The sequence below is a fragment of the Artemia franciscana genome, unplaced genomic scaffold (assembly GCF_032884065.1).
Source record: "Artemia franciscana unplaced genomic scaffold, ASM3288406v1 PGA_scaffold_1180, whole genome shotgun sequence".
NCBI classification, from domain to species: domain Eukaryota; kingdom Metazoa; phylum Arthropoda; class Branchiopoda; order Anostraca; family Artemiidae; genus Artemia; species Artemia franciscana.
The window spans coordinates 1477436-1503468 of NW_027062618.1; the positions used below are offsets into that span (position 1 = coordinate 1477436).

The 26033-nt window shown below is 35.5% G+C and overlaps 1 protein-coding gene across 6 annotated transcripts in view; it reads left to right on the forward strand.

Moving 5' to 3' along the window:
* Nucleotides 1-26033, forward strand: part of LOC136041252 (adenylate cyclase type 3-like) — a 248448-nt gene that overhangs the window by 122772 nt on the left and 99643 nt on the right. For 5 of the 6 annotated variants that reach the window (XM_065725862.1, XM_065725858.1, XM_065725861.1 and 2 more), the window contains exons 9-11: nt 563-727; nt 9362-9449; nt 15095-15211. In XM_065725862.1, coding sequence (XP_065581934.1) covers nt 563-727; nt 9362-9449; nt 15095-15211 — 370 coding nt within the window. The remainder of the gene's footprint in view (nt 1-562; nt 728-9361; nt 9450-15094; nt 15212-26033) is intronic. The other variant, XM_065725859.1, reaches the window with a different exon arrangement.

Here is a 26033-nt window from a genome sequence, read left to right on the forward strand (position 1 = left end):
AGCAATAAAAGGGGAGCTTTTGCCCCCTCAGCAGCACTCACACTGCGCACTTTATATATATATATATATATATATATATATATATATATATATATATATATATATATATATATATATATATATATATATATATATATATATATATATATATATATATATATATATATATATATATATATATATATATATATATATATATATATATATATTTATATATTTATATATTTTTATATATATATATATATATATATATATATATATATATATATATATATATATATATATATATATATATATATATATATATATATATATATATATATATATATCCTGTACAGGGGGATATATGTCCCCTCTGTTCCATCTTTGATGTATTTTTCTTGGCCAGTCATGTTATTACGTATTCTTCGAGAGATCTTGGAGAATTCTGCCCTTTATAACCAGTAAAAAGGGCGAGAAACTACTTGGTCTCAATTTTATTTTCAAGTAGTCCTTGTTTATCTTTGTGGTATAACATAAGACTACCGGTGAAACTTGATAACACTTCGAATTTTGGTTTTAGATATCTCTCAGAGAAATCTTCTTGGCTTACACTGAAATTCAAGTCTCCTCAACAAGAGATAGAGTATAACCACCAAAAAGAGATATCTACATCAATCATCACCTTAGCTTGCCCTGGAACTGTCATGACCCTACTAGTAGCAGAAACTATGAAAGTATCTCTACAGTAAGATATATTTCATTTTTTATAATACCCAGGAACTTTTTTAAGGTTAGGCTAAATCTCGAACTAACCCCCAAACATAGGGACGTTCAGGGTGACACATTAAGACCTGATATAAATACGTACATTAGATGTATGAACAGCTGGAAAAAATACGAATATAGCAGAGAATAGTAAACAGTTTTTATGTTCTTTGGTACTCATACTGCGTACACTCTGATATATCCGAATTTGAAAGATATATTCTTTATCTTGTAATTTTTTTTCTATATATCATTTCTGTCTTTTAAAAACATTCCTTTCTTGATTATTAATTTAGTTTCTGCTCTTTTTAGCTTCGTTTATTCACCCGTATTAATAGCCGACATGATATTCCTAACCTTTATGTAATTATTTTTTTTTAATTTCTGTTTGTTTAGGTTTCTTTTCGTCATTCGTAGACAGAAAAACTGCACCTAAACTTTTTTCAAGTTGTATTCTAACAGTAAAAGTGAAACCCTCATAAAAAATGAGACGAATATTAGAAAATAACTTTAAAATTATAATTTGCTTTTACGTCAAAAATTATAAAGTATTACGACCGAATCAGTTGGTAATTAATAGGCGCTTCCTAGAAATATTTTTCAAATTTATATCTTTGCTAAGATAAACCAAGCTCATATGACCAGCTCCTTCTCAACGGAAACTAGAAACTATACTTAGAAAAGAAACACATCAAAAATTGCTTGGGAATGTTCAGGTTCCAGAAATATTGGATATTCACTGGAAATACAGTAAAATAGCATTCTGCTAGACAACATGCGTCAGAGTAATACAAAATTGCCAAATAAATCACTTTTTAGTCTGATTACTTCCAGACTACTAAACACAAGGGCGATCGGTTGCTCAATAAAACTCGTTTGTTTACAACATCAAAAACGCAATGTACCGTTCACAAATTAGAACGCTAGATTTGGAACTCTTTGTTCGTCAGGCATGGCCGTATCCAGGGGGTTTGAACCTCCTCCCTCAGAATGTTTGTCCGACTCGTACAAAACGTAAGGACAATGAATATTAACGAATTTGTTATGCCTTTTTTTGTTTTTTAACCTCCCCCCAAAAAAATTCTTTAGTAATACCTCCCCCCCACCCCGAAAAAATCCTGTATACGGTCCTGCCGTTAAGACAGGGGTTCGAGTCCTGATGTCGCTGATTATTTGGTTTGGACCGGGGATCGGTGGCATGACTCTGTAAGGTTAGTAAGGGTTGTCTTAGGTCTGAATGGGTACCTGGAGGAATCCGAAAGAGGTAAACAGGAGGTGTATGCGAAGGCACAGAATGGCTGCCCCCAGCCCTCCATCATACTTCCTAGCTGAAGGGCCACGAAAATTGCCATATTATTTACCTTTTACGTTTCACGTTCCTTTTTCGATAAAAATACTCTTCACACTCTCCATCAGTTGCTAAAACATTCACTATCATGTCAAGCGATATTCCTGGCTATTCCCATTAGTTTTTGCAAAGAGAATAGTAAACAACAAATTTGTAAAGCAATAAATATGCTTTTTATTTTGATTTTATGTATGCACAGTTGTATAACTTTAAAAATCCTTCCAGAAGGCAACAACAGAAAAAAAACTTTGCAAAACATTAGGAAAAGAATGAAGGGGGAAACACCCATAAAAGGGGCTTTTATACTGACGAGAATTAAACTCTAATATTTCATTGAGCTCTGAAAACCCCTTTTGAAGCTCTGATCTTCAACAAATAAAATGTTGTATTTGTCAAATGATACGGAATTAGGACATTGAAAAACTGCTCTTCCCGAGAGCAGTCTTGGCCCTTGATTCCCCTGCCCGAGAGTAATCCAAAAAAAATTATTCCCCAGACAAAATATACTCGGCGAAAGAAAAGTAGCTGGTAGAAGCGTTTTCTCTTAACAACAGTCATTACTTATTTTTAAATACTTAATTGATAGGTAAAGGATGAAGCTTTTCAATAAAACCAGTAGCTGGCAGAGTGAAGAAAAGTAGCTGGCAGAAGCGTTTTCTCTTGAAAACAATTATTACCTATTTTTAATCATTTAATAGATAAGTAAAGAACGAACTTCACTATCCCTCTTGTTGATTATATCCGTTGGCTTGGTATCTCTATTACTAACAATCTTTCGGGCTTATGTCGCCGTACTGTTAGTGATATCAAACAGTTCATGGTAACGAAGTGTAGTAAGGAGTGACCCGGCTCAATAGTAACTGAAACTTTAAAGAATGTAATTTTGATACCGATAGTTACATCAAAAGAATTGCATTTTTGTGCTGATTTTAAATATATAAGCATCTACAAGTTTAGTCGTGTTCATCAGAAGTTACGAGCCTGAGAAAATTTGTCTTATTTTAGAAAATAAAATTCATAGAATCAACGAAAATCACACCATCAGATTCAGCGTATCAGAGAACCCTACTGTAGAAGTTTTAAGCTCTTATCTACAAAATTATAGAATTTTGTATTTTTTTTTCCAGGAGACAGATCACGGATGCGTTTATTTGGTTTCTTTTTTCCCCAGGGGTGGTCGTATCGACCCAATGGTCCTAGAATGTCGCGAGTGGGCTCATTTTAACGGAAGTTAAAAGTTCTAGTGCCTTTTCAATCGACCAAAAAAATTGAGGGCACCTAGGCCCTCTTCCACGCTCATTTTTTCCCAAAGTCACCCGATCAAAATTTTAAGATAGTAATTTTGTTCAGTATAGTCGAAAAACCTAATAAATATATATTTAGAGACGACTCAGTCCCCCACAGTCCCCAGAGGAGGGGCTGAACATTGATTTAATCCACCACAGTCCATGGAGGAGGAGTTGATCATTGTTTATATAGTAATGATTATTGAGAAGTATACAGACACTTACAGGGGGACTTTTTCGTGTTGAGGGGGTGAGGTAGAGGGTAGGGGTTACATGGGATGATTTTTCCGTGGAAGAATTTATCATCACAGAAGAGAATTTCCATGAAGGGGGCGCAGGATTTTCTAGCAGTATTAAAAAAAATGAGAAAATAAATTAAAAAAAGTTTTTTAGTTGGAAGTAAGGAACAGCACTAAAACATGAAAAGAACAGAAACTATGACATATGGGGCCCGTCTCCTCCACAATACTTCGCTCTTTATGCTACAGTATTTTTAGTAATTTCAACTATTTATTCTACGGTCTTTGTGATTCAGGGGTCATTCTTAAAGAATTGGGACAAAATTATAGCTTTAATGTAAAGAGCAAAGTATTGACGAGGGGGCGATCCCCCTCATATACGTAATAAAAATATACAAATATAGAAGTTTTTTACGTAAGTTAATTCGTAAGTTACGTATATTTATTACTAATAAAAACGTTCGTAAGAAAAATAAAGTTTTAGTTGCCTTTTTATGTAACCACAAATTGGAGGGCAACTAGGCCTCCCCCCCACCCTTTTTCTTATCGAAATCCTCCGATTAAAACTATGAGAAAGCCATTTAGCCCCAAAAAAAATTAATGTGCAAATTTTGTTTGAATTATTCATGTCCGGTTAGCCAAAATGAAAACATTCATTAATTAGAAACGTTCAGAAATTAAATTAAAAACAAGTTTTTTTTACAGCAAGTAAGGAGCGATACTAAAACTTAAAACGAACAGAAACTATTCCGTATATGAAGAAGGTTGTTCCCCCCTCAACACCTTGCTCTTTATGCCAAAGTTTGTATTGTTTTAAAAAACAGAGTTGTGAGAAAGAGTCAAACTTAAGCGTAAAGAACGAGGCGTTGAGGAGGGGACAACTCCTTTCATTTACAGAATAATTTCTGTTTGTTTTAAATTTGAATATCGCTCCTTACTTGCAGTTAAAAAACTTTTTTTTTTAATTTAATAAGCAAAAAGATCCAGATTGGCTATGCAAAGATTGTTGCAAACAGAGGGAAGTATAATAGACGTTCGCTGGCCAAACTTTATTCTACTTTCTGTGATCATTCTGTCCTTTATGCTTCAGGTCTTTTCCCCCGTCTTAAGAAAAATAATTCAAAAAGAATGCGGATAAATTATTTCAAGTTTTGCACATTTCTTCTGTATCTTCCACCTTGAACAAAAAACCAGATTCTTTTTAGCAAATTTTCAGTTCCTGATCAAACAGTTCGTGGTAACGAACTGTAGTAAGGAGCGACCCGGCTCAATACTAACCAAAACTCTAAAAAACGGAATTTTGTTAGCAATAGCTACATCAAAAGAATCGCATTTTAATGCTGATTTTAAATATGGTCTTACCCATCAGAAGTTATGAGCCTGAGAAAATTTGCCTTATTTTAGAAAATAGGGGGAAACACCACCTAAAAGTCATAGAATCACACCATGAGATTCAGCACATCAGAGAACCATACTGTAGAAGTTTCAAGCTCCTATCTACAATAATGTGGAATTTTGTATTTTTTGCCAGAAGGCAGATCACGGATACGTGTTTATTTGTTTGTTTGTTTTTTTGTTTTTGTTTTTTTTTCCCAGGGGTGATCGTATCGACCCAGTGGTCCTAGAATAATGCAAGAGGGCTCATTCTAACGGAAATAAAAAGTTCTAGTGCTCTTTTTTTAAGTGACCAAAAAAATTGGAGGGCACCTAGGCCCCCTCCCACGCTAATTATTTTCCCAAAGTCATCGGATCAAAATTCTGAGATAGCCATTTTATTCAGCATAGTCAAAAAACCTTATAACTATGTCTTTGAGGACGACTTACTCCCCCACAGTCCCTGTGGGAGGGGCTACAAGTTACAAACTTTGACCTGTGCTAACATATAGCAATGGTTATTGGGAAGTGTACAGACGTTTTCAGAGGCATTTTTTTGGTTGGGGGAAGTTGTTTAGTAGAGGGGGATATGTTTGGGGAACTTTCAATGGAGTAATTTGTCATGGGGGAAGAAAATTTCCAGGAAAGGAGTGCAGGATTTTTTATTGTTTAAAAAAACAACAACAAAAATAAATATGAAATTTTTTTTCATCTAAAAGTAAGGAGCAGCATTAAAACGAACAAAAATTACTATGCATATGAGGGGATTCGTCCTCTCCTCAATACCTCACTCTTTACGCTGAAGCATTTTTAGTAATTTCAACTATTTATTCTACGGCCTTTGTGATTCAGGGGTCATTCTTAAGGAATTGGGACAAAGCTTAAGCTTTGTTGTAAAGAGTGAGGTACTGCTGATGGGGTAAACCCCCTCATATACGTAATAAAAACATACGAATACAAAAGTTCGTTACGTAAGCCAATTCGTAAGTTACGTATATCTTTTACTAATAAAAAGTTTGTAAAAAATTAAATGTTCTAGTTGCCTTTTCAAGTAACCAAAAAACTGGGGGGGGGGGTGACTAAGCCTCCTCCACCGCTCCTTTTTTCCCAAAATCATTCGATCAAAACTATCAAAACATGCATTAATTCAAAAACGTTCAGAAATTAAATACAAAAAACAAGTCTTTTTAACTCAAAGTAAGGAGCGACATTAAAACTTAAAACGAACAGAAATTACTTCGTATATGAAAGGGGCTGGTCCCTCCTCAACAACCCGCTCTTTACGCTAAAGTTTTTTACTGTTTTAAAAAGTAGAGTTGAGAGAAAGTTTCAAACTTTAGCGTAAAGAGCGGGGCGTTGAAGAGGAAGCAGCCCCTTTCATATACAAAGTAATTTCTGTTCGTTTAAGTTTTAATGTCGCCTTTTACTTTCAGTTAAAAAAAAACTTGTTTTTTTATTTAATATAACTTTAGAGTCGGAGATTTTACACAGAAGACTTTCCAGTGCATCTTTTGCACGCCTAGCCCCTCACCACCGTCTTATCCGTTTCTTTTGTTGATTTTGTGTGTGTGTTTGTTTTTCTCTCTGTGTTTTTTTTATTTATTCTTACTCCGCCATATTTACTTTATGTATCGTGTGGGTGATAAATAAATAAATTAATTAATTAATAGAAACCTGTAGCCGGTAGAGTGAAGAAAAGTAGCTGGTAGAAGCGTTTTCTCTTAACAACAATCATTACTTATTTTTAATTATTTAATTGATAAGTAAAGAGCGAAGCTTTTCAATAGAAGCCATGACTTTTACTATGTAAAATTGATTTACAGTATGTGAAATTAACCGAGCTTAAAATTACCCATCCAAAATTTCTAACCTTTAAAAAAACGTATAGTTTTAGAAAGAGGGAGAACAACCCCGAAAGTAGGAGGATCTTGATGAAAATTTAGATTTTAAAGTCTGTATGCCTAAGAACTCTAGAAGTGGAATTCGAAACTTCTTTAAACAAAAGTAGAAAAATTTTGGGTTTCTTGAACCCGAATGGATACTGCCATAATTTTGTTTTCTTTTTCGTTTTTTCTTTTTTACTAAAGATGTTCGTATTAAGCCAGTGCAGGACCAGGACATTTGAGCAAAAGTATGGAAAAAAAATTGATTGAATTCATTTGTGGCGCCTTAAATTTGATTTTTAAGGCAGCAGAACTGTTTTTACAAATGGCGTGGACATGCATCAATTTAAACACCCGAACAGTTACATCATAACATAACATAGAATAATTGTTTAATAAAGTAGTATGCAACTGTATTCAAGGAATGGTTTTAGAATGGCTGCATCCCCTTAGAACCAAAAATCACTCAGGATCTTCATCCTATGATTAAAAACGATCCCATCAAGCCCCTTGACCTTTTTCCGCAAAAGTATAACTGTCATCGAACATTTTATTTCTGGAGTAGAGAAGCTGAAAGTTTTATCACTTTTTCAAACAGTAACCCATAACAAAAGTATGTCGATTAAAAGGCGAACAAAAAGTAATTATACAAAATTTTCCCAAATGGCTTTTGAAAGAAAATTAAAAAGTGATATTGAAATCTAGAACGAGCAAAAATAAAGCCATATATTAAGTTACACTCAAAACAAACACGAACTATTACGAATGAATAAATATGATTTAAAACGTAGTGTGAGTAAAATTGATAATTAAGTAAAACACAAAAGGAGTAGAAACTACTGATCGTAAGAACTGGATTTTTCTTACAAGATGCACACTTACGCACTAGCTATTAGATTAAAGTTATGGGAACTTTTTGTAGGCAAGGTAGGGAGCTGGGTACCTATAACCTTGTTAGGCAAATATTTTGATGTTTCTATGAAATGTTGCTTCAGTTAAATATAAAGGGAAATTTAACCCCTTGTCTCCCTCGGGCAGGAGGAATGTATTTGAATTAATTCAACAGCATGAATACTGGGGTGGGAGGGCAGTGCCCTTCTCATTACTGAAACTTTTGTTTTGGTTTTATTTTTACTCGAAATGTTAGCTTTTAATTATCAAGAACATGTAGCAAGAGCTTCAGCTTAAGTCCAAAGATGTTTAATGGGAGCGATGGCCCAGCGTATTTATTACCATTATGTTTAATTTTCAACAACTAAATGAGCCCTTTTCTTGAGGTTCTTTTACCCAGAAGTTAAATTCTATTCTAAAGAGCAGGGATTTGAGGGGAGAGGGGGTAGCAAACCACTTCAATATAAGGATAACTAATTGTAATGCTAAAACAAACTGATATTATTAATGAAGATATTTTTTTCTGAAGGGAACGTAGAGAATGACATTACAACTTGAAACTTTATATCTCTTGCGTTCAAGAATACTTCAGTAAAGCACTAGTCAAACTTCAGTGCAAAGAGCTAGCTATTGAAAGGTCCCCCTCCCTTGATTAAAGGATTGCTGTAAGTTTTAGTATCCCTATTTACCTACATAGAACACCAAATTAATGATTTAGACTTTGCCGACGATATCACACTCATTGAGTCCTGTAAAATAAGACTACAAGAATTACTAGAAGCTGTACGTGAGAGACCGGCTTATGGGACTAAGAATCAACGCTGATAAAGCAAAAAGTATGTCAGTAACGGCTTCTCTTTTAAGCCTGAGATGCGATCAGCAGCACATTGAGTAGGTTTTAGATTTTAAATACCTTGGGAGCACAGTGAAAAATACGGGTTTTACTGAAAAAATTATATATCATGCCGCATCAGGCTGGCCTCCGGTACATTCAATAAGCTGATACCGGTATGGAGGTCGCAGAGCTTCTCCCTCTGACTCAAACTTCGTGTATTCAAGAGCAACGTCATCCTTGTCCTGTTATATGCTTCTGAAACCTTTTATCTGAATAACGGACAAGAAATGTGAATTCTAGCATGTCTCAGGAGAATATTAAACATCCATTGGTCACAAAAAATCTCTCATGAAAAGGTGAGACGTATGACCGGACAACCCATAGTGACAGATGTCGTTAGGACACGTCGGTGGAAATATTTGGGGTATGTACTTCGTATGGATGAACCCCATATGAAAAGCGACGTTCCAGAAACAACCTGAAGGAAGAAGAAGAAGAGACAAGCCGTGCAATACACCCAGGCGCACATATCAGACAGACCTGCCAAACATAAATGCTTCCCTTCAACCGACGCGGGAAGATGTTCTTGCTGCAGCGCACATGAGAGAGGACTGGTGGCTGCTCGTAGTTGCCCTGGGAGTCTCTGGTGGCACAGGAGCATCTGAGGTAAGGATTTATTTTCACATTGTAAACGTATGTTTTTTATTTATACCAAAATTAAATTATGTTTTTAATTAATATGCTTATTTGTGTTTTAGGAGATTAGCTTTGGATGTTGCTGGAGTGGGGATCTTCTTTATACTAATTGCAGTTACAGTCCTAGTTAATGCAGAGAATTACCCACAGGTAATAATTTTATACGTTTCTAGGCTGCATTATCCTGAGTTCTAATTTGAATACATTATAGAGTGTAAAAAAGGAACAATCTGAAAATTGCCTCAAAATTTAAGTCTGATCTAATTCATTTTTACTGTATCTGTTTGGTTGCTTCAGTAAAAGGGTAAGGCTATATTAATGAATTATCTACGAAGTCCGAAAAATGATTTGCACTGTTTGTAACAGATAAGTTTTAGCTTAACTGTTCTGATTAGTTAAACTTCCATTACGGATTTTTGTGTCCATAGGTATCAGGGCTTCAACTATAAATGAAAAATAAAAATAAAATCACTGAAAAGTTTAGGATATTTGGAAGATGAAATGATATTTCCGTGCAAAATATTATGGACGGAACAATGGAAGTGTTCTAGTTATCTAAATGGAAGTATTCTTGCCAAAAGATATTTTTAATTCAAGGGAACAATGCAGGCTTACCATTCCATGTAATTTCTGACAAGGCATACCAAATGATTTTCATATAATATTTTTTTATATATGGCTGTCAAAGGAAGGAAGAGGATTTCTCTCTTGGAAATAAGCGCAGCTACAAATTATGTCTTATTCCCATAAAAATACATCAGTATTTTTTAGACAATTGATATTTCACATTATGTTCAGTGAATATTTCGGAATCTTTGTAAGTGGGACAAGAATTTCGCTGAATTATTTTAGATTTAAGTCCTCTAGAATTTTCAGCACCTCCACCGTCACCATCATATATAAGCGATTATATATGATGTTATATATGATGTATGATTAATTGTGTTGCCACGCAACACAATTAAAGTCACACCTTGACGCAGAGCTGTGTAGTAATTTTACGTTAACTCTCCTAGCATGATTTTGGGGAATGTAGAATTTATGACTACCTATATATCATATTATATACCTATATTATATATATGTATATATATATATATATGTATATATATATATATATATATATATATATATATATATATATATATATATATATATATATATATATATATATATATATATATTTATATATATATATATATATATATATATATATATATATATATATATATATATATATATATATATATATATACTATGTTATATACCTATATAAGTGCAGCAACTAATAATATATTGTTCATTTACCCACACGAAATGTATCTGTGTTCTTAGACAATTGATATTTTATATTATGTTCAGTGAATAATTCTGAATCTTTTTAAATAGGAAAAGAATTTGGCTGATTTGTTTTCCGGGCAAGTCCTCTAGAATTTTCGTCACCTCTTAAATATCACTTTTAGCGTCCCCTTTTAACGAGGTTTAAAGATAAATGACATGGCAACTACATTTGACAACTACAACGCAATCATACTTGTTGGTGATCAGTTTTTCTATGGAATTTTTACATCCAATCACGGAATTTTTTATTATCAGAATAGAAGCATGTCCTTTTTGTTATTCTTAAGGATTTCTTGAGACTCTTCAAGCTTCAAAAATATAGAAATAGCTGTTAGTTTGTAAAATTCCCAGAGGTTGGATGACTTCTACGAATGCTCTGCTGCACCAAAGAATTTAAAAAGAAGCCTTCTACCCATTAGGCTTACAAAAACAGACCATGACTATACCTGTTGGCATTTACCATACACATAGAAAACATAAATTAAAACAAATTTTGAAATTTGTGAAAATTTTAGTAAAATATTTTGTGTGTCAGGTCTTACTTTCACTCATCCCAAACACTACACAGAAAGTTTCAAGCCTGACATGAATGATCTGCTACAGCCGATTATAAAGTGAAAGCAGAAGAAAGCAGATTATTTTTTTAGATTATCCACTAATGGAGGCACAATAAAATTGTTAAAAGACCACCCTTACCCTAAGACAACTTTGACTTTTTGTGCCTGACAAAAATCCAAAAATTCCCTCCAAAATATATAGAAGCCGAAAGAAGTCTTAACTGGACTTCAGCTGATGGTTTCCAAAACAATAAGCATAATCTTTTTTGTAAACTAAACTACGCTGAACAACGAGAAATCCATTTTCCATTTCAATTTTCTTCTGTAGTTTCTTTAATGGGATCCACTGGCCCTATCGAAACGTTCTTGTTTAAGTTAGGACTCAATTCAAGGGCTGATTTATGAATGGTTCTTGAACAAAATTTCAAAAATGTATACCAAGTGAAAATGCTTAAGCCAATTGCTATCAAATATTAACTAGGGATTTGCGCAGTTTTTTCTTCAAATTTCTCCAACAAGCATAGTTTATGGTATTGCTCGGTCTGGTATTGATGACCAGTACCTGCTTAACAATGCAGTGATTGGAGTTTGTTCCCACTTGTGGCAAAGCCAGAGACGTTAAATAAGTTCTCCTAAAACATCCATGGATGCCTCATGCCCCCCCAGTGGTCCAGGAGGAATGTTTTGTATATTTATAGATATATGGTATTGACTATGGTTGTTGGATGACATAACATCATTATAAGAACGGATTAAAGTTTGCATGCTTTAGTATGGGTGTTTCCACTATAAGTCAAATGTTTCTTCGGTCAAAAATATATTAAGTTTTAAAGTATTCTATCTTATAAATAAAACTTAAACAAGACAACAACTTTTTGAATCCTTCTTCTTTGTAACGGTTCATAGGGTAATCTAACTAGAAAATGTATTGATGAGTGCTATTCTAACCATTACAACCCTTTTAGTGATTAAATAAAAAAAACTAGTTTTTTTTAACTGAAAGTAAGGAGCGATATTGAAACTTAAAACGAATAGAAATTATTCCGTATATGAAATGGGTTGTCCCCTCCGGAATCTCTTTACGCTAAAGTTTTTAATTGTTTTAAAAAGTAGAATTGTGACAAAGAGTCAAACTTTAGCGTAAAGAGCGAGGGATTGCGGAGGGGACAACCCATTTCATATACGGAATAATTTCTGTTTGTTTTAAGTTTCAATGTCACTCCTTACTTTTAGTTAAAAAAACTAGTTTTTTTTATTTAATTTCTGAACGTTTTTGAATTAATGCATGCTTGATTTCGGCTCTCCTCAAATAAATTATTAAAATGAAACTTGCATATTAATTATCTTTTTCTCTAAATGGCTTTTTCTTAGTTTTGATCTGACGATTTTGAGAATTAAGGAGTGGGAAAGGAGGCCTAGTTGCCCTCCAATTTTTCTGTTACTTAAAAAGGCAACTAGGACTTTTAATTTTTAACGAACGTTTTTGTTAGTAAAAAATATACGTAACTTAAGAATTAACTTACATAACAAACTTTTATATTCTTATATTTTTATTATGTATATAAGGGGGTTTGTCCCCTCGTCAATATCTCGCTCTTTAGACTAAATCTTAAGTTTTGTCCCAATTCTTTAAGAATGACCCCTGAATCACCAAGGCCGTAGAATAAATAGTTGAAATTACTAAAAATACTTTAGCATAAAAAGCGAGGTATTTATCTCCTCCTAAATACCTCGCTCTTTATGCTAAATTCTTTTGAGAACCCCTCATATGCGTAACAATCTCTGTTCGTTTTAAGTTTTAATGCTACTCCTTACTTTCAATTGAAAAAACTTTTTCATGTTTATTTTTTCATTGTTTTTTGTATAGTAATGCTAGAAAATCCTTCGCCCTTTTCACTGAATTCCTCTTCCCCCATAACATATTTCTCCAAAAAATGAGCGTAGGAGTGGGCCTAGGTGCCCTCCAATTTTTTTGGTCACTTAAAAAGGGCACTAGAACTTTTCATTTCCGTTAGAATAAGCCCTCTTGTGACATTTAGGAACAAAAAACAAACAAACAAATAAACACGCACCCGGGATCTGTCTTCTGGCAAAAAATACGAAATTCCACATTTTTTCATTGTTTTTTTATAGTAATGCTAGAAAATCCTTCGCCCTTTTCATTGAATTCCTCTTCCCCCATGACATATTTCTCCAAGGAAAGATCCTTCCACATAGCCCCCTCCCCTCAACACCACCCCCAAAACAAAAAAATCCCCCTGAAAACGTCTGTACACTTCCCAATAACCATTACTGTATGTAAACACTGGCCAAAGTTTGTAACTTGCAGCCCCTCCCCCAGGGACTGTGGGGGAGTAAGTCTTCCCCAAAGACATAGTTATTATGGTTTTCGACTATGCGGAACAAAATGGCTATCTCAAAATTTTGATCCGTTCACTTTGGGAAAAAATGAGCGTAGGAGTGGGCCTAGGTGCCCTCCAATTTTTTGGTCACTTAAAAAGGGCACTAGAACTTTTCATTTCCTTTAGAATAAGCCCTCTTGTGACATTTTAGGACCACTTGTTCGATACGATGACCCCTGGGGAAAAGAAGAAAAAAAAACAAAAAACAAACAAACAAATAAACACGCACCCGTGATCTGTCTTCTGGCAAAAAATACGAAATTCCACATTTTTTCATTGTTTTTTTTGTAGTAATGCTAGAAAATCCTTCGCCCTTTTCATTGAATTCCTCTTCCCCCATGACATATTTCTCCAAGGAGAGATCCTTCCACATAGCCCCCTCCCCTCAACACTACCCCCAACCCAAAAAAATCCCCCTGAAAACGTCTGTACACTTCCCAATAACCATTACTGTATGTAAACACTGGCCAAAGTTTGTAACTTGCAGCCCCTCCCCCAGGGACTGTGGGGGAGTAAGTCTTCCCCAAAGACATAGTTATTATGGTTTTCGACTATGCGAAACAAAATGGCTATCTCAAAATTTTGATCCGTTCACTTTGGGAAAAAATGAGCGTAGGAGTGGGCCTAGGTGCCCTCCAATTTTTTTGGTCACTTAAAAAGGGCACTAGAACTTTTCATTTCCGTTAGAATAAGCCCTCTTGTAACATTTTAGGGCCACTTGTTCGATACGATAACCCCTGGGGAAAAGAAGAAAAAAAACAAAAAACAAACAAACAAATAAACACGCACCCGTGATCTGTCTTCTGGCAAAAAATACGAAATTCCACATTTTTGTACATAGGAGCTTTAAATTTTTGCTGTAGGGTTCTCTGATACGCTGAATGCGATGGTGTGATCTTCGTTAAGCTTCTATGACTTTTAAAAGGTGTTACCCCTATTTTCGAAAATAAGGCAAATTTTCTCAGGCTCGTAACTTTTTATGACAAAGACTAAATCTGATGAAACCTGTATATTTAAAATCAGCAGGAAAATTTGATTCTTTTGATGTATCTTTTAGCATCAAAATTCCGTTTTTTGGAGTTTCGTTTACTATTGAGCCGGGTCGCTCCTTACTACAGTTCGTTACCACGAACTGTTTGAAAAAACTTAGTTCTGATTTATCAAAATAATAACTCTATTTGACAGTTGGAAAGAAAAAGAAAATTCCTGTTCCTATTTGGAATTATTTTTTTCTTTTAAGTATTGAAAAGAAGTGGTTACTTACCGAAAAGTCATGTTCAATTTTTTAAACAAAGCTATCCATCTGATGAAAAGAAGTATTTAAAGGAATTTATTTTAAACGAACTCAGTGACAAAAATGAATACCTCTGGAGATAATATTTGTGAAGATGACAGATACCGGGAGATACAAAATTTGATATCGAAATCTTGATTATTATATAGAACCTTAATTTATCATTCCTTATTATTAAATAATTTTATTTTTGCTTTTTAGGCACGCAGTGAAAAACTTGTCGGTTTTAGCTCATGGCTTAATAAGAAGTTAATACGAAGACAAATCATATCAAGTCTGTCAATCTCCCTTGTACTTGTCTGCAAAATTCTTCTTGCTGTAAGTAAAGTCCCATTCAACTTAAACTTCGATTTTTTTTTAATTCTTCTCTTACGTCATATAAATCTTGCTTTCACATGAAACAACGGATAACACCAAAAACCACGATTAAAATCCTCTGCTCGATTACTTATCCTTTCCTCTCATAGCGTTTACCAACTTAGCTCAATCGCTAGCACCGGCATCAACTGGAGGGATTGAGGGCAGAGGGTCTTTATTTCTTAGACCCCCTTCCTCTATGGATTTTCAAAAGTATCTTTTCGGGAGGTATTGTTATTGACAAATATCTTTTTGAAATTTTGATTGAAATAAAAAATGACGACCCCCCCCCCTAGATATTAAGCATACATATTGCCATTTTGCCTAAAATTTAGCGAACGGACTCCACTGAGTTCTTCTAATATTGTACTTTTTTCCATCTATATCATATTAACTGATTTACAACATGTCAAAGAGAGCTTCTTAACTGTAAATTGTTTGAAATTTCTTCACCAAATAACCCAATTGAAATAGCTTTCATTTAGTCATTTGTGTGAATTAAATAAAAAAAAAATTAAACTGAAAGTAAGGAGCGACATTAAACCTTAAACGAACAGAAATTACTTCGTATATGAAAGGGGCTGCTTCCTCATCAACGCCCCGCTCTTTACACTAAAGTTTGACTCTTCCTCTCAATTCTTCTTTTTAAAACAGTAAGTTTGTTTAGTTTTAAACAGACTTTGTGACTCAGAGCTCTTATTTTAAATCTTGACCGGTATTAAGCCTCTTATTTTCCTTTTTAAATCAATCTATTTATTCATAGAATTTTGTTAGAGCTCATACCATATGATCTCTTGGCTCTTAGCTCTTCTCGTCTCGTCACAAGTGCCATATGAGATCTTAGCTCTTGTTTTTTTATTTAATTTCTGAACGTTCTTGAATCAATGCATGTTTTGATTTTGGCTCTTCGCAGAGGAATAATTAAAACGAAATTAATTTTTTTTTTTTTTACTAAATGGCTTTCTCATAATTTTGATCGAATGATTTTGAGAAAAAAAGAGCGGAGGAGGAAGCCTAGTTGCCCTCTGATTTTTTGGTTAATTAAAAAGGCAACTAGAACTTCTAATTTTTTACGAATCTTTTTATTAGTAAAAGATTTACGTAACTTATAAATTAGCTTACGTAAGGAACTTTTGTTTTTTCATGTTTTTATTACATATATGAGGGGGTTCACCCCGTCGTCAGTACCTCGCTCTTTACACTAAAGCTTAAATTTTGTCTCAATTCATTAAGAATGACCCCTGAGTCAAAAAAGCCGTAGAATAAATAGTTGAAATCACTAAAAATACTTTAGCGTAAAGAGCGAGGTATTAGGAGGAGGTGAGCCCGTCATATGGGTAATAATTTCTGTTTGTTTTAAGTTTTAATGCTGTTCCTTACTTCCAGCTGAAAAAATACTTTTTCATATTTATTTTTTCATTTTTTTTAAATAATGCTAGTAAATCCTGCGCTCCCTTCATGGAAATTTTCTTCCCCATGATAAATTCTCGATGGAAAGTTCCCCTAGCATATCCCCCTCTCCTCGACCCCTCCCCCCAACCAAAAAAATCCTCCTGAAAACGCCTGTACACTTTCCAATAACCATTACTATATGTAAGCACTGGTCAAAGTTTGTAACTTGTCCCGTTAGGATGACTCTTGCAACATTCTAGGACAACTTTGTCGATACGATGACCCCTGAAAAAAAAAGCACGCACCCGTGACCTGCCTTCTGGCAAAAACTACGAAATTCCACATTTTTGTAGATAGGAGCTTGAAATTTTTGCTATAGGGTTTTCTGATACGCTGAATGCGATAGTGTGAGTTTCAACTATAAGGCAAATTTCATCAGACTCGTAACTTTTGATGACAAGGACTAAATTTGATAAAACTTATATATTTAAAATCAGCATGAAAATCTGATTCTTTTGATGTATCTTTTAGCATCAAAATCCGTTTTTTAGAATTTTGTTTACTATTGAGCCGGGTTCGTTACCACAAACTGTTTTTTTTTTTCGTTAAAAAAAAAAAAAATCTGAAAAATTATTTTTTAGAAAAAAAGTAATGGCCATGTTAAACTTAAAATCACCAACAAAAAAAATTATAATTATTCAAACTCAAAATGACCAGAAATCCAAGCAGTGTAATAGCGCTGCCAAAGTAAAGAGTGATGCAGGCACAATGGGTTATTTATTTATTTGTTTTTTCTTAGACCAAGGCACTTTGTATAGAATGAGTTACTGAAAAACTTCAAAAAGGGCTCATTCAATTGGAAATTGAGAGGGCTGTTGCCTTTTTTAATAGTTGAAGGCGATTGAAGGGCAACTAACCCCCCCCCCCACGCTCATAATTTCCCAAAACACATCCCATAAAAATTTTGAGATGACCATTTTGTTCAGCATGATTGAAAGGTCCAAAAATAATGTTTTTCAGGATTATAACTCCCCCCTTTCTTCCTAGGCCTAAGGGTATGGGTTATAAACTACGCCCTGGGGCATATGAGGTTTTTAAGGAAAGAGTGGTAGCATAAACTTCGAAAGGGGCTTATTTGATTGGAAATTGAGAGTTCTAGTACCTTTTTTAGTAGTCAAAAGTGATTGGAGGGCAACCAGCCGCCCCTCACGCCTATCATTCCGCCAAACACATCCAATCAAAATTTTTAGATAGCCATTTGTTCAGCGTAGTCTAAAGGTCCAGTAATTATGTCTTTGAGATTGAACCCCCCCCCCCCAGATCCCTAGGTGCAAGGGTTTTGAATTATGCCTGGGGGTATATTAGGTTATTATGAAAAGGGTGGTAGCATAAACTTCGGAGGGGACTCAATGGGTTGGAAATAGGAAGTTCTAGGGGCTTTTTTAAGACTCAAAGCGATTGCAGGGCAACTAACCCCCCTCCTTCAAGTCCTCTTTTCCCAAAATGCATCCGATATAAATTTTGAGGAAGCCATTTTATTCAAAATAGTCTTTAGATCATATTGCAAGGCCTTCGGGCATAAACAACTCTTTAGAACCTAGGGGCATCCCCCGGAGGCATATTAGGTTTTTATGAAAGTTTAGTTTTACAAACTTTAGAAGAGGCTCTTTTAATTTGAAATTGAAAATTCCGGTTCCCTTTAAGATTCAAAAGCGACATGGGACTATAACTTCCCCCCTCTCCCTACACCCTCTTTTTCCAAACGCATATGATCAAAACTGTGACATGGCCATCTTATTCAAAATAGTCAAAATGATATATAAAAATATCTCCAGGGCTGACGCAACCCATCAGATCCCTAGGGCAAAGGTTGTAGAGTTGTGCCCTGGGACAAATAAGGTTCTTATTGAATGGGTGGTCACATACAATTTCGACGTGGTGCCTGATAAGACATTGGAAGTTATAGTTCCCTTTTTAAGAGTCAAAAGTGATTTGAGGGCAACAAGTCCCCCCCCAGCCATCTTTTTCTTAAAAAATATTCCATCAAAATTTTGAGACATCTATTTTCTTCAGCATTATTGAAAGGTCCAGAAATTATGCCTATGGGGAATTGAACCCCCGCAATCTTAAGGCCAAGTGCTCTAAGCAATTCGTTCATTGTTTACATATACGATATGTTACTGACTTTCCATAAGGATTGTTGTCACTTTCCAAAAAGACAAAGAGCATTCAGATGAGCCTTTCACAGAATGGTGAAGGGAGTATTAAACTAAATCAAAACACGTTATGTGTATACAAGTTGTCAAACGGTTTAAACTCAGGAACGACGGAGTATTTTAATTTGGAACTTTCAGGAAATGATAAGGGAGATTTGCATGCCACTATTAGTGCTAGAATTACCTCAACTGCTGATAGTACTACCACAACTATTACAATTACCTCACTATTATATTCAAAATATTGAGGGGAAATTTGAACTAAATCAAATGACACTATGTGCTTGCATATTTTCAAAAGAGCCTATCTCATTTGGGTATTAAGTTGGAACATTCAGAGAATGCTTTAAGGGAAGATCAATTGACCAAAAGGCAATATGTACACGCTACTGTTAATATTGCTACCGCTACCCCTGCTACATTTACTTCTAATACTACTTCAACGACTGCTTCTATAAAAACTATCTATAACAGTTATCTATAACAGGTATACTATGTATAACAACTATAAGGCTAAGAGACTTGATGAGAGGGATATCCTATTATCAAATGGTAATACATTTAATACTGCTGCTGCTACTAGTACTAGTGCTATTGCTATTAATGCTACTACTATTAATACTAATACTACTACTGTGGCTACCACAACACTGGGTTGCCAACAACGATACAATTGTACCATTTTGGCACATTTCACCTCTAAAGGTACATTCTGGTACAATCACACATTTCTTGGTACATTTTACAAAATGTGGTACAATAGGGCACAATAAGATTTGACTAGACGTCAGGACGTAATGAGCCGAGGGAATTGTAGTTTTCTGTTTTCTCTTCTAGAGTCTGAAGTTTTCCTTTACACATTTATCTATGTGCCTGTTGTTGGCCTCTTGCGGTCATAATATAGCGTGAAGTATCACGGCCGTCAGTAAAGTACAAAATAGGTGGGCGGAGTAAAAACCCAAAATTAAAAACTCCAAAGAAACGTGACATTGATGGAACGTGACACTAATCAATAGAAGCCATTCAGCCTAGATAATTGAGCAAGGTATGCATACAACAAAACAAAATACATTGTCTTCATGTCAAGAGGCACTTGAGCAAATTATCCTCATATGAGGGAACGATAGGCTTAGCCATACACAAATCCTCAAGGCTTAAATTGTGGGAGTTGTGGGTTGCCTAGAAAAATTTATTGGAATGAGAATTTCAACCGTAAATATTTTTTTTTCAAGCAGATTATACCATTCCCTTGAAACGTGAAATATTGCCCTAGCATTTTAAATATGAGTTTAATATTGTGGTGCCACAGTATTGATGGGTTGCAATATCTAAGTATCTTTAGTAGTATCTTTATTTTTATGGCACTTGGTATTAACCAAGTGACATATAGCAATCGCAAATTCTGTCGGTCTGTCGGTCCCGGTTTTGCTACTTTAGGAACTTCCAGGTATGCTAGGACGATGAAATTTGGCAGGCGTATCAGGGACCGGACCAGGTTAAGTTAGAAATAGTTGTTTTCCCGATTTGACCATCTGGGGGGGAGTGGGGGGCCCGTTGATTCGAAAAAATAGAAAAATTGAAGTATTTTTGACTTACGAACGGTTGATCAGATCTCAGTGAAATATGATGTTTTGAAAGACATCGTGTCTCAGAGCTGTTGTTTTAAATCCCCACCGGATCTGGTGACATTGGGGTGGAGTTGGGAGGGGGAAATCTAAATCTTGGAAAACACTCAGAGTGGAGGAATCGGGATGAAACTTGGTGGGAAAATTAAGCACAAGTCCTAGATACATGATGGACATAACCGAAACGGATCCCTCTCTTTGGGGTAGTTGGGGGGGGGGTTAATTTTGGAAAATTAGAAAAAATGAGGTATTTTTAACTTACGAACGGGTGATCGGATCTCAATGAAATTTGATATTTAGAAGGATATCGTGTCTCAGAGCTCTTATTTTAAATTCCGAACAGATCTAGAGACATTGGGGGGGGGGGGTTGGAGGGGGAAACCTAAAACTCGGAAAACACTTAGAGTGGAGGGATCGGGATGAAACTTGTTGGTAAAAATAAGCACAAGTCTTAGATACGTGATTTACATAATTGGAACGGATCCGCTCTATTGGGGGGGGGGTTAATTCTGAAAAATTAGAAAAAATGACGTATTTTTAACTTACGAAGGAGTGATCGGATCTTAATGAAATTTCATATTTAGAAGGACCTCGTGACTCAGATCTCTTATTTTAAATCTCAACCGGATCCAGCGTAATTGGGGGGGGGCAGTTGAGGGGAACCGGAAATCTTAGAAAATACTTAAAGCGATGAGATCAGGATGAAACTGGATGGAAAGAATAAAAACCTGTCTAAGACACATGACTGACATAATCAGACCGGATCTGCTCTCTTTGGTGGAGTTGGGGGGCGGGTAATTTTGAAAATTGAGGTATTTGTAATTTACGAAAGGGTGACCGGATCTTAATGAAATTTGATATTTAGATGGGTCTTGCGGTTTAAAGCTCTAATTTTAAGTTCCGACCAGATTCTGTGACATTGGTGGGAGCTGGAGGGGGAAACCGAAATTCTTGGAAAACGTGAAAGTTGGGGTATTTTTATTTTACGAATAGGTCATCGGATCTTAATGAAATTTGATATTTAGAAGGAATTCATGTCTCAGAGCTCTTATTTCAAATCCCGACCAGATCTTTTGACCTTGGGGGAGTTGGAGGGGGGAAATCTTGGAAAACAAGTGGAGGAACCGGGATGAAGCTTGGTGGATAGAATAAGCAAATGTCCTTGATACGTGATTGACGGAACCGGACTAGATTCGCTCTCTTTGGGGGAGCAGGGAGGAGGGGTTCAGTGATTTGGCGAGTTAGGTGTTTCTGGACGTCCTAGGACGATGAAAATTGGTAGGCGTGTCAGGGAGCTGCACAAATTGACTTGATAAAGTCGTTTTCCCAGATTCGGCCATCTGGGGGGTTAAAGGGAGAGGAAAAATTAGAAAAAAATTGGTATTTATAGCATACGAGTGGGTGATCAGATCTTAATGAATTTTGGTATTTAGAAGGACATCGTGACTCAGAGCTTTTATTTTAAATCCTGACCGGCATTGAGCCTCTTATTTTCCTTTTAAATCAATATATTGATTCGTAGAATTTTGCTAGAGCTCATTCCATATGATATCTTGGCTCTTAGCTCTTCTTGCCTCGTCACAAGTGCCATATGAGCTCTTAGCTCTTGTTCTTACTAAGGTTTGACAGAAGTCAGCCTGTTTGGCTTAATTACTGACTGAACGTAATCAGTATACTAAAAATAAGCGATTGTGAAATATTCTTTTGATTCTTTATTTGTTTCAGATAAGGAAATTACAGCCATCTATTAACCACTTTTTCAAACCTGTTAGGAAACATATACCTCGGGCCAAAACTGCAAGTGTTAGTAAGGATCAGCCTCTCATTCCTACAGGCCCCATTCCTCAGCCCTCTTGTAACAGACAAGAAACTGAAAGCTCACAGAACAGAATTCCAGAAACTGTCAGAAAAAAAAGCATATTGGTCGATAAAAGTGATACCAGTGAAAAAGACTCAGCTCAGATATTTCGACAAACATTAGGGACCAATCTTCTCATCTCACTATGAGGAGGGTGTTTGCAGACTCAGAGGTGAGGCAGTCTGTAAGTCCTGACATAGAAAGAGAAACAGAAGTTCACCCAGAGACCTCAACTGTAGACGCTGTTGTTGATAGTCTCAACAGCAATTCCCATGACAAATAACCTTCAGTTGTTAAGGAATCGGTTGCAGAAGCTCAACGTTGAAAAGCTTCAGTAGCGAAGAAGCGTGCCACAAGTAAGAAATTAGACAAGGGAACATTGACATCTAGCTGGAATATTTACCCCAAGGGTAAATATTATATCAGCAAAGGGCCCACAGGAAAGCAGCACTGCATTCTGTGTAACATTGACTTGTCAGGCAGTAGTTTCCATATTAGTTGCCATTCAAGCAATACACATTTGAAAAAAATTCTTTGACTCTTTTTGCAGTTTCCATAGACCAGTTTAATACGGACGTTTTGGAAGGAAGTGAGGACAGACTTTTGAGTAGCCAGAAAATCAGATAGGCAGAATGAATTTTACGTGTATTTGTGGCACAACATAACTTGCCAATCAACATAAAGAAGCTGCCTGAAACCTTATCGAGGGCTTTTCCTGACTTTTAAATTGCAAAGGGAGCTCGGGAGCTCAGTGTGGTCCCACAAAAACCCCACACGGAATCAATTCCACAATTGAATAAGTAACGTTTGGTGACTTGTGCTGCCACATGAGAAAAAACTGTTTTTCTATAATAATCGACGAGAGTATTAATATGAGTAATTCCAAAAGCCTAGCGGTTGGAGTCATGTCGATGAAGTGAAGGAAGATCAGAGTGGTGAATGGAAAAAAGTTGTGAAAGACCCATTCTTGAAGCTGATTGAAGTACAGCAGTGCAAAGTTGGAGATCTACACACCATGTTAACAAACCTTCTGTTTAAAGAAATTGCAGTGCCAAAGCAGAATCTAATCGGTTTTGCATCAAATAATTCATTGGTCATGGTGGGAGGACAATGTGGTATGCAAGCAAAGATTTCATTTGTCCTCGGACAAATGAAAGCTTTCATTTGGCCTCGGACTATTTGTCCTCGGATGTACATGCCATTCAATCCATTTGTGTGCTAGTACAGCAAGTCAGAAGCTACCTGAAGACATTGAAGAATTCTTTCACGATATCTATAATTACATGAACGGAAGCCCCAAAAGAGCTGGAGTTAATCGAAATGCAGCAATTCATGAAGCTTGACAAGCATAGGATTCTATGCCATGTCACAACTAGGTGGCTTTCTCGACTCCCAGTAGTTCCACATTATATCAAGCAATGGGAATGATTGATACTTTTCTTTTGGAGTGAAAGCTTTGAAGAAGGGATTAAGCTAGCCAAAGCCACAGCTATTCTGTAGAAATTACTGTCACCAATTTTCGCAGCCTTTTTTGATTTCCTAGCACACATGCTACGATTTGTTACAGACCTGTATGGACAATTCCAGTCAGAGGAGACACAAATTCACATTCTCCACAATCAGGCTCAAGAGCTACACAAAGCCACTGTGAGTCATTTTTTGAAGACATCGTACATGGAGAAAACACAAGCATCTCTGATACAGCTTAGGGACCCACAGCATTTCCGAGATATGAATGAAGTAGATTGTGGCAGTCGTATAGAGGTCCTGTTTATCAATGAAACGATATGGTTGTCAGCTGCAACTGCTTTCAAGACAACATGCACAAAATACTTTATAGAGCTGAGCGACAAAATAAGGAAAATGTCTTTCAGTTCAAAGTACTTGTCAACTAAAAAACAGGACAGAATAGACCTGAAGATAGCAATGTCTCCCGACTATAGGAACTTGAGCATTGTCCCACTAATCACCCAGTTCCCAAATTTGGCAAAGGAAAGTGATGTAGAAAACCTTTCCAAGGAACGGAAATATTTACCATTTTGCTCTGATCTCAAGAAATATACAGACTCAGACCCGGTTCTTTTCAGCTGCAAAGTAGTAGAACGGTATGATAGTCTTCAAATAAAAAGTTTGAGAAGTTTAAAAAAGCTAAAAGGTTAAAAGGTTTAAAGAAGTACTGGACGAGGACATAAGAAATCTGCTGCTGCAAGTGACGTTGGTGACGTTATAAATTTTGACTCGGATGATGACCTTTAGTGCCATATAGGATTTTCATTGCAGTTTATGTCCACCCGTCGGTCTCTCCGCGTTTTACTTACAGTTCTTGTTTCTCGTTTTTAGTCGTTTTTTTTTGTATCAAGAATAAGTCAAAGTTCCTCAAATGTACTTAATTGGTTGTTTTTCGCTATGTTATTAGGTAAATTTGAGCCTATATTTGGAAAAGTCAGTTCAGTTTTGAAGATAAAAAACTAAGGTTTTTGATTGTTCGATATTGATTAAAAATTCCGCTATTTGCAGGAGTGACACCAAAATGGTCTACGCAGGGGAAAGGAGATCTCCCAGATATCTTTGAAAGAAGATATCTGATTTTTGTTCTCTTTACTGTAATATACATTTTCGATCGTTCTTTGTTGCGCGTAGCGCAAAATTTTTTTTTGCGCTTGCGCATGGTGCAACACGCAAAAAATAGACATGGTACAATTTTTTCATAAGTGGTACAATTTTAGGGCGTTCTGTGGTACATTTTCTTCCGAAGCGTTGGCAACACTGCCACAACAGCTATGCCTATGGGTATGAAGTTGAAGTTTTCAGGGAATTTTAAGGGGAAGGTGAACTGAATTCCTACACTTCATCTGTATGCAGGTTTTAAAAGGGCGTATCAGCAATATATTAGGAACAGTTTGGTGGGTAGAGTTGAAACTTACAAGGCTTGTTCCGGGGGCTGTTGAAGATAACTTCGATGACCACACTGCCTTTCCATGACGAAAGTAAAACAGTTCAAAATAGGGATGAAACCTTTTAATTGACAGTGAACAGATATAAAATTATTTAACTGGATATTTCTAACACATATATAGTGTTCATCATCAGCAGTAAAACTCTTTTTCTTTTTTTTTGCACTCACCTTTTTTTATATAATATTTTCCAGGAAAAGTTTATCTTTTACTAATAAAGCTCTTTTTCTCCTTTTGTCTTTAATCAGATGATTTAAAGTCTTGAATTGTAGACCTCGTTCGAACTTTTTTCCTTTAAAAGTGCCTAAATGTAGATTGAATTTCATTGAAGGTGGCAAAATCCTTTTCTTCTTACATTAATGAAGAAAATCTTGCTGATTTATAACATTTGCGTGTCTCTTATGGGTGCTAATATATTTAGACACCTTCTTGGTCACATTATCCCCATATACTCGACGTAGATAACTTCGAAGACCACACTGCCTCTCCTTGACGAAAGTAAAACAGTTCAAAATAGGGATGAAACCTTTTAATTGACAGTGAACAGATATAAAATTATTTAACTGGATATTTCTAACACATATATAGTGTTCATCATCAGCAGTAAAACTCTTTTTCTTTTTTTTTGCACTCACCTTTTTTTATATAATATTTTCCAGGAAAAGTTTATCTTTTACTAATAAAGCTCTTTTTCTCCTTTTGTCTTTAATCAGATGATTTAAAGTCTTGAATTGTAGA